The 10,523-nt window shown below is 36.4% G+C and overlaps 1 protein-coding gene across 1 annotated transcript in view; it reads right to left on the reverse strand.

Annotated features, from left to right (window-relative positions):
* Positions 1–1,109: 1,109 nt before the first annotated feature.
* The window catches only part of LOC108967299 (sodium-dependent serotonin transporter), a 15,739-nt gene continuing 6,325 nt past the window's right edge, over positions 1,110–10,523 (reverse strand). The window contains exons 3-8 of the mRNA XM_018930606.1: positions 4,738–4,948; positions 4,390–4,663; positions 4,133–4,311; positions 3,722–4,016; positions 1,444–1,644; positions 1,110–1,376 (exon numbers count right to left, since the gene is read on the reverse strand). Of these exons, the coding sequence (XP_018786151.1) occupies positions 1,131–1,376; positions 1,444–1,644; positions 3,722–4,016; positions 4,133–4,311; positions 4,390–4,663; positions 4,738–4,948 (1,406 nt within the window). The 3' untranslated portion in view covers positions 1,110–1,130. The remainder of the gene's footprint in view (positions 1,377–1,443; positions 1,645–3,721; positions 4,017–4,132; positions 4,312–4,389; positions 4,664–4,737; positions 4,949–10,523) is intronic.

Raw genomic sequence — 10,523 nt, forward strand, 5'->3', positions numbered from 1 at the left:
AAAAAAAATTAAGTACTATTTATATTAAATATTTTTCAGTAGCAAGTATTTCATACATACATACAAAGTAGTTTGTGTATAAAATTTTTCCCTTCAACTTTATTCTTTTTTTCTTTTCTTAGACTTACTTATGTAGAAAATTTAGCAAATGGCTGTTTTGCTAAATTTTCCCTGCCGACAATTTTGCCACCCACACCATACGCTTAGAAAATATTTGGTAATTATGATAACAACAAATTGCGTCACACTTAATTTCATTTTAGTTACAGATTTTTCTTTGTGGTACTTAGCATATTTATAGCACATATTTGATTACTGCACTTATGTAGCTAAACCAACCATTCGCTGGCAAATGAAAATTTAAGCGGCTTACAACTGCTGAGTATCATTGCATAGTTATTGTCCTCAGCAATTTCGTGAGTTGTATATAATTTACAAATGTTTTTCGTATTTTGCATACTACTAACATTATTACAATTAACATTAGTATTAACATTAACATTAGCACTACAAGTAACATTGCTGCTATTATTACTATCTTTACTAACAGTGGCCTTGCAACTGTCATTGCAATTAACAGCTGTGCTTGCCACTGTACGATTGTTTGCATATTTATAACTTAAACTATTAATATCAGTATCTTGGCTTGGGTTGTTGTGTACAGTATCTGTCGCATAGAGATCTGCTATATTTACTTCCTCATAAATGCCGCTATTTCGTTCCTCAATAGTTTCCTGTCTATTTGGACGAAAAGTCCACTCCAAATGTGGTACACTACGCTGTATGCTTTCCGTTTCCGCGCTATGCGTACCTGCCTCAACGGTRCTTTTTGGCGAAATTTCGCATATATAACCGTAATTCATATTATTTGTGTAATATGCATAATAACTATTTAAATCAATTATATTATTTGTTGTTTGATAAGTTGTATTTGTTGTTGTTGTTGGTGAATAACTCTCTCCCGCACCAGCTAAACGTTCGAAGCTACACATATTGGTTTTAATAGTTTCTATAAAAGTTTTATTTACTTCACTCTCCTCGGCAGCAGTCGTTTGCACATTCAACTGTCTCGTCCAAGTGCCATCAAGTACCAGTTTGTTTGATGGCAGCATTGATTTTTCTGAATCATGTCACACTGTGGTGCCTTGTTGGCCCGGCAATACTGAGCCACAATGCGGTGGCACTTTGAAGGCGTCTCGATAGCGCTCGCGACAATCACCTTTGGACGCAAATACGAACTTGTAAATGATGTACATCGGTATGCAGAGTACCGAAGAGCAGGTGACAGCCCAACCGACTTTAATGCTCCATTCGGGGTACTGGTATTCCTCGCCCAACATTTCCTCATAGCCGAGTATGGAGAATATAAAAATGGCCTGCAAGTAAGCATTTGCAACTTAACTCGTTTATAATTTGTGTAATATATAATAAATGTTTACTAACCAGTAAAAATACTGGACTTATATAAGTCCAACAGATGCGCCAGAAAATTCCCGGTTTAATGCCTAACATCTGTTCCACATCTTCGGAGAAACGATCGACGCCGTAAAACCAAAAAACGCCAGCCGCTTCCACGAATACCACAAATAATATAGCCAGACCGGGTCCGTAAACGTTCAAGAAGTTAACCAAAAACACGCCGCCCTGAAATTTGATTAAAAAATATACAATAAAATGTATTGTTTATAAAAATATGATTTATAGTATTTCTAATATAGGAAATTTTTCTAAAAGGTTCTTTCAAATAGTGCTCTTCGCACTTCACCGCTGACTGGACTGGACTAAGTTAGTAAAAGCAGTTTTAGTTTTTACAATAGATCCTTTTTAGAAAGCATCGAGAGGGGTAATGTTTGCCGGTCGAGGTATTCAAATGTGGTGGCGAAGAACTGATAAGGAGCATGAAACAGTTCTTTGTAGATTATGGTCTGACGAAAGCATGTCCGACGATGGGAATTTAAGTGTGCTTAGCCTATTCCACAGAAAGGGAGACCTTAGAATTCTGCAAATCYTGCTATATATAGCGCAGAGGCATAGACTATGACAACATCTGATGAGTCGGCGTTACGAATTTTTGAGAGAAAGTGTYTGCGGAGGACTTGTGGTCGCTTTGCGCAACTGCAACGGCGAATACCGCAGTCGATGTAACTATGAGCTGTACGAGATATACGACGCAATCGAAATAGTAGAGTAAATTAAGAAACAGCGGATACTCAGACTTGGTCATACCGTCCGAATCGAAGAAAAGACTCCAACTATGAGAATATTCTACGTAGTAGCTGCCGGCGGAAGCTGAGGAAGAGAAAGACTTTCACTCCGTTGTAAAGACCAGGTGGACCAGGCTACACTTGGAATCTCCAATTGGTGGCAAACAGCTAAGAGGAAGAACGACGCGCTATTGTAAACTCGACTATAAYTGCATAAGCGGTGTTTAAGCCAATTGAGAATATTAAGTCAAGGGCTGTATTAGTCAAACCACTACCATGTATTAAAATGACAATTTTTGAACTCAAATACGTAATCAGGACATCTAAAATACTCCAAAGATCTCTTAACAGTCGCAATTCTTTCCTTCAGTCTCGTTGAGTAACCTTCTGCTTTTAATTAATAATATTCCTATAAACCCTAAACATACTTCAGTATCTCGATTGAAAAAAAATGCCACTCTCAAGACACATTTCAATTAATTTGAAACTCTTTTCAAAGATTTATCACTTTTATCACTATCTAGACATCTCGATTATTTTCATTTGTTGCATATTTCGTTCCCCCAACATATAGTACATACATAAAAGCYTAAGTAGGCATACAGCCGGCCTGGCGGTGCCAAAGGCTATCAACACTGATTATGCGCACATCAATTGAAGCACGACTAAATGCGCGAAATTATAATTTCTAATGCAATCAAAGAGAGTGATAATATCCATTATCCCTTCTTTGCCATACTACAGCTTAAAGCCGTTAAGCGGTGCGCTGGTGGTTGCTCGTGGAGACAAGTGGGTGGCCAATATAAAAGCTACAATAAATAAAATCAACAATCACTGATGTTTACCAACGCTGACAGGTGTTAAAAATGGCGCCAAAGCTTGAGACGYTGGAAGCAAGTGTGGCAAGAAAGGAAGTAAACAAAAAACGTTAGCTGACAGGCAGACATGTRCACACAAACATACACACTCACAAACGGAGGCATCACACAATTGACTTTACAATGGAAGCCACTTAAGTTGACCACCTGGCTGTGTTGGTGTTGAGATGTAAGCCGAGCCATAGCGCTGATGAACCGCAAGGCCGAAGGACTTATCGGTTGCTTGAGGAAAAAAGCTGGAAAGGTARGGCACAAACACTTAGACAAATGTTGAAGGCGAGTGTGAAATTTATTTATGCAGGTCAAGATAAAGTTAATGCACTGCGAATAAGCATAAAGCAATAACTTATGGGTCGGAAAAGGGGAAAAAATAAACGAAACAAAACCATTTATTAGATAAATACGAGTACTAGAAAGCACTCGTCGTGTGGCGCGTTTAGTGGTCGAKTGACTAGCAAGATAAATGAATAAATGTATTTGCTAAATAGTTTCAGGATTGAGCGGTGCCTTATAAAATTAAGCCAAATTAATTAATGCAATTCTGTGGTGCAGAATATTAGTTCTTTCTATGTRTGTATATTAGGGTGTCCGTTGTTTCCCAAGTTCCACTAAACATATACATATACACATATTACTCACATAAGTCATAGTCGGCAGTGCGCACAGGTAGATGCAAGCCAAAAGTAGCAGCACAAAGATTTCGCGGCGTCGCCCAATGGCGCGTGGATATTCATCACAGAGCGCGGTTATCATAGCCTCCAAACCGCCGAATGTGCTATCCAAACCCAATGTGATGAGCATAAGAAAGAATATAATGGACCAGAAAACTGAGCCGCTCATTGTGGCTATGGCCTCCGGATAGACAATGAACACAAGACCAGGACCTTCTAGGCCCACCTTATCGATTGAGGTCTTCTGCACATGTGCCATGTAGCTGTTGGTGAAAAAAAGTAAAAATAAATATATAAATATTTATGATTATTGAAGTAATAGAAACGGTTTTTGGAATAAATTTACAAAATTTATATACATATATGTTTTTTTACGCACCCTAATACAGAAAATATCACGAAACCCGCCAGAAAGCTTGTCAAACAGTTAACACTACTCGTTATCAACGCGTCTCGATAACAATTGTTATTGAATTTATTGTAACTAGATAAAGCGAGCAATGTGCCGAAACCGGGACCAAGCGAAAAGAATATCTGCGAGGCGGCATCGATCCAAACCTGTTGTAGCAAGCAAAGCACATTTTAAGCATTAAAAAAAAAAAAGAATACATAATAAAATTTATGCTGAAGCATTACCTTAGAGTTCTGTAATTTGTGCCACTCCGGCGTCAGATAATACCGTATGCCCTCCATTGCGCCTGGCAGCGACACGCCGCGCACCAATAATATGAAAAGCACCACATATGGCGCCAATGCTGTGACCCACACAACCTTGCCAGCGCTGCGTACACCTTTCCACAGCGAAAAGTACACCAAAATAAATACGCCGAATACACATAAAGCCAATGTGGGCTTAATGGGACCCATATAGTCCAGGCCATCCGATTTGTACTGCTCGAGKACCATGCGTCTGCGATTAGTTGGATATGGAAATGAATACTAGATTTACAATTTTTTTGAAGTTGTCGCTTGAAAATTACTCACTCGAAGAACTCCTTGGCTGGTGTGGTCGCCTTCTCCGTGAAATTCTCGTTCGTCACTGGCATGCAACTATTGGTGTTCCACGAATTGCCACAAGACGTCCACGGTAGCGTTGATGTGAACGATGCAAATAGATAGTAAACCGCCCAACCGATTATCGTGTTGTAGTACATGCCCATATAAACATCAATTAGGCAAATGGCGTAACCGACACCTGTTTGTATGAGAAGGTACGTAGACAGGATGTTGAACGCTTGGAATGCTTAGTAGTTACATAAATGATTATAAGTAAAAGCTGAATTTAGATTAAATTTGGTAAAAGAGGAGATGCTTTCTTTTTTCATCCTTTACTAGGGGGTGGTTCTTTTACGTGGCGGGTCCCAAACCCATCTCATAACCCTGGGGAGGAATATTTCTTCTCATTTTAGCTCACCTTCAAACGGATGTTTTTTTGGCTACCCAGAGCATCTTGGGTCTAAGACCTGTAGTCGTGAGCTGCTTGAGCTATAAGTAAAAAAATCGTTTCTGGTCATTGCCAAGTAAATGAAAGAGGAAGACCTCCACTTCGTTGGAAAGTTTAAAAGAAAAAGTGGGAAAGAATCTGACTACACTTTGAAACTCCTGGCGCCAAACAGCGAAAAACAAGGACGACTGGGGCGCGTAAGCTCGGCAATAAAGAAGAAGAAAAGAGGAGATGGATAGCCATTACTTCCAGAAAATTTAGTTTTTTTTTCGAAAAAACTACGTCTAGCAGCTGTGCAGAAAATATAGCACTTGTAACTGAGTAGCAGTTCAAGAGCTGCCATTAYATTCARAAAAACAACAGTTGKGTGTGGATTGTGGGTCGGTGGAATTATCGGTCCATATTTCATCAAAAATTTGATTGATTGGCCACCAAGAACGTGTGATATCAAACCGTTAGACTCTTTTCTGTGGGGATATGTAAAGTCTAAAGTCTATGCGGAAATCCCGCTTCGATTCAGGCTTTGGAGCAAAACATCACGCGTGTCGTTCGCCAGTCACTAGTCGAAATGCTGTGKGTTAGTTTCGGTGCAGTCGAAGTAAAGGTTTTTTCCTGTTTGTAATTCATTCGTTTTAATTTTTTTTTTAAATAATTTTAGGTGTGAGTGAAAAGTTTGGGAATTCCTGCAATATAATAAATATTATGGTTTCATCGTCCCTGTTAAAAAAGTTCGATCTTTGTAATATATAAAACTCAAGTATCTTCTTATTCTTCCTCGCTTTTAGGCAATTAAACTATTTTTAACACCATCTTCATTCTATTGTCCATTTACAGACATTGCGTAAACATTTTGAAAAAGGTTCAAATATCACTTGAAATGAGGACATATTTATTCTTCACCTACTAACATTATTAACGCCATGACATAACGTTAAAATATATAGTATATATATCTGGTTGTAGGTAATCAGTCATACCCCCTTTTACCTATGCGCGCTTACGGTAATGGTTTCCTTTGTACTTTCTTTGCCGTTCGTTCGTTTCCTTTCAATCACTTTCTACTAGCACTTTGACTATAGTAGTTGATTTAATAAAAGTTGACTAAGCAAACACTTGTTGAGCAAATACCACAAAGCAGTGTCAACGGGGATTTCATCGCAAGTCACTTAAAACTATGTGACTGTGTGTGTTTGTACGCATGAATAAAAAGTAGTGGAACCTTAAGTGATAAGGCATTTGTCTGAAGAGCGTTTTCTTCATTGATGTGCTTCAAGCAAGCCGATTGAACTGTTGGCCATTTTTTTTTTTAGTGAAGGTTAACGTTTCAAACACATTGAAGGGTCTCATATAGTTGGAGTTGTGGCATTATTATACGTTAATTGAAGGTAGAGTTTTGATGGTTATACCGGAATCTAGAAAAGGGGCACAATTTTTACAATGAAAACCAAGTTGACAGCCAAGTTAAATAAACAGCCTTTAACTATCAATRTCTTACGGTTTTGGTAATATCGCTTTATATCATAGACTACCTTATTAAGTTTATATAGTAGATTGATTTTCAKGAATCGTGTTAGATGAAAATCAGCCGATTTAGTCGAACAGTGAAAGTGAATGCCTTGCCAAACAAATGTGTTTATAGAAAAGAATTGTAGTAGTAAATCGAATATATGCAGTGAATGAAAGCGTAATGATGAATGAACAAAGTAATAAAATTAAAACTATATACATAYATACATACAGACAGACACATGTTAACAGCGTCGAGCACTCAACTTCGCACATTTAAAYGTTTCTATCAGCGACTTCAATTCAAATTTAATGCATATGTACTTGTATATACAAGCTWCGTACATACATATGTATGTTTGTACATGTGTGCTGTTTATCACAGCGTAAGAAAGTTTCATCTACACCATGGATTGGCAGCTAATTGTGCGCTAAAGATGACTTGGAAGATATGGGTACAATCGCCCTCGTAAATATACAAGCGCAACGAGTCAACAAGGCGTGAAAATACACAGATATACATGTATATTCAAATATGTACTATACATACGTATATCATATTATATACATATATATTTATATATAAAAAATTCATTTGCCTGTTTGAGTTTTCAAAATACATGCCAGTTGCAAGTTGAACTGGCAAAAAAATAGACGAGGGAGGACATGAACGAAAACAATAGCGCATTGAAAATGAAGATTAAATCGAATTAAAAATTTGTTATCACAAAAGTTTGTTAACTTCTGGACCTGCTAAGACTTGCGGTATTAAGAAGACATGACTGTGTGATGTGGAAGAGTGATATATGTTCCTGGTTGCAATTGAAACGGGTGATCGAAGTAGAGTTACTTTTTCAATAGCATTTCTTGCACAGATCATGCGTGAATCGAGTAAAGGTGTGATGTTACACTTGATCAGTATTGTTTCGTTTTCAACGGAATCCGACGTTTTCGACCAGCGTTCAGCGAAGTGGTGAGATTCATGAGCTGCCATTTTATCCAGAAAAAACCAACGGCTTAGAGTGGTTTGTGAGCATGTGAAACAGCAGTCCATATTTCTTCAAAATTTATGCCGATGAGAGCGTAACCGTCGTTATCGCACCGAATAATTGCTGGCGCTGCTTCCCACACATCGCATCAATCAATGGATGGACCAACTGAGACGCAGCCGCGACCAACAACAATAAGATACATAAATGYATAAATACATAAATGCCAAAGAAGTTTCTGTGCTTTTTGTTTAAAAAGTAGAGAACCTTGAAATGTATTACCTTTTATGTATATATAGAGCTATGTGGGAATAAACATATATACATATGTACATATGAACAGCTAAATGCAGTGTTCATTTGTTTTTGTAAGATATTCTTACTAACAATAAGAAACTTAAGCATAAAAGGGTTTAGAAAGATTTTTAACTTCAGCAAAAAATAAAACTTTTCAAATTATACAGTCACAAAAATATGAATTCATTGAAACGGTTCAGGGCACAAACATTTTGGTAGCACTATACACGTATAACAGTATGGATGAACCAGCAATTTAGTACTGCATTAGGTTTTGTAAGCAAATATTCTAATTATTTCATTGAATTTAGTAAATACAAGTAAGAAGCTTAAGTGGTTTTGGAGATATGGAGATTAAGCTTATAAGGAGGCAGAGCCCTCCAAATTTTAAATATTTTCAAACCACAGATGCTCTTCACTACTGCAATCCATATTATAGATTTAGAATTAGAGATTGCGTCTCAATTTGGAGTTTAGTTGTAGCACTTTATATATACGTTTTGCTTATTGTGGTCCAGTTCCGCCTATCTGCAATACCAACCATTCTTGGATGCCCAAGCAACATATACTTGCATGTATGTATGCCAACCATCAATAAGATATATAAAATTTTCCTTATTGTGTCTACGAACGGACGGACAGGCAGTCGACCGGATTTCCACTCGTCTAGCCTTCAAAATTATTTTTATATACATAACTCTTTAACAATCTCGATTAGACGATATAAATCGATCGATTAGTGATATAAACAACCGTTAAGTGAAAAAAAATATTATGATCTGTAGCAACATGTTGCGATTGTATAAAAATACCCAACAATAGAAGCTTTCCATAAAAGCTTTAAAGCAGTTCTCTATTAAAGCTTATGAAAGCACAGCCAAGTGAAACACATAGCTGCGTGCGTCGCCTTATGATTTCTTACCGAAAAACCWTTGCAGCTTGCCTTGACGAATCACAACCACCACTTACTATATTCATTTTTATTGCAAAAATTAAAAAAAAAACGTCTGATATATTTATTTCAATTATTTACAGGTTAGCGCACTTTCAACTTAATTTTTTTTTATGGCACAACACATTATTTCTATAAATATACGATTCATACAATTATCCTTGAATTTGTTCACACACCGTGCAGAGACTTAGATATTGGGAACTAGAGCCGGAACTTTGACAGCACAGAGGTGTATTTTCAAACAATTAGTAGTAATTGTGGTATTCACTGTACGGTAATGTTGTATTTGTATAATAAATTACTACAATTAGAAATTATGTATTCTAAAATTTTGGTAGAGTTACCATATGAAAATAATTAAGATAAATGTTATTGTTATAGTTAAAATTTAGTTTAAATTAAAATTTACAAAATTATTTTTGATAAAATTGTATACATATGTATATGTATATGTAATTATTTTGGGAAATTTTTTGTGGTTTGGATTTGGCTGTGTATATACAGGAGTGACGTGATAAGTACATTACTCTTCAAAAGTTAGCAAATTTTTGAATAATTTCGACTTATTGCACGACATATTCTCTTTTAACCGATACATTTGACTTAGTGACGCCCCAAACCCTCTAAAAGCGTCAAGAAAATATATTTTCTGACGGCCTGGCATCATTCGATCTAAATATATATTCTTATATTAATGTATTTTTTATGCGAAATCGCCATACTGTTAAACAATTTTTTTTATATTTAATTACTTTTTAGATACAAAATGTTATATTTTTAATGATCCTAATAAATAACCATATTTTTTAATTACATTTTGTTTGCATTTTACTAAAATCATCATTTCAGAAAATTACATAAATATGTTTTATTTAGCAAAATAATTACTTTGCCACCTGAACGTGAATACCACACCTGAAGCTTTTCGGTAAAAAATGYAACCCTGCGTTTGATAAAAGTTCCGGCGCCATTATGCTTGTAGCGTCAGTTCCGAATTACTTTCACGTCACGCGTCACGAAATCTGTGAAAATCGCATATAACTTATAGAATATCGTATAAAATGCAGTTTTTTGYGCGAAATTCTTAAGTCGTGTTAGTTCCAATGTGTGATTGAGTGAAATAAATGATGCGGCGGTAATTTTTAGAGGGTTTTAGCAAATAGCCGAAAGACGTGCGTCATGGCAAATATGTGTGTTTGTAAAAGTATTTTCTAGAAGAAAGTGTTAAAGTATACGTTATAAGATAGAGATAACCAATAATCAAAAAGCCGCATCGCCGCCTCAAAGCAAGGTAAGTCTATTTAAAAAAATGCTGATTTATAAAATATGCSTGTGGCGGAGCATTAAGTATTTTTTGATGCACCATTGTGTTGTAGAGACATAGACAGCAGTGCTTTTTTGATGTTTTGTCTCTTTTTTTGTTTTGTCTCTGAACGATTCTTTTGTTGAGTGTGAAGTCCGCAACTTTTATGTAAAGCATTTGCAATTTCATAAAAAGCTGCGAAGTACGCAGTTAGCACTTTGAAACGAGTAACAGTATGTMTGTAGTTTGGAAATTCTGAATTCTGATCAACAGTTT

This window comes from Bactrocera latifrons, unplaced genomic scaffold (assembly GCF_001853355.1).
Source record: "Bactrocera latifrons isolate USDA-ARS-PBARC rearing strain unplaced genomic scaffold, ASM185335v1 scaffold_182, whole genome shotgun sequence".
Lineage (NCBI taxonomy): Eukaryota > Metazoa > Arthropoda > Insecta > Diptera > Tephritidae > Bactrocera > Bactrocera latifrons.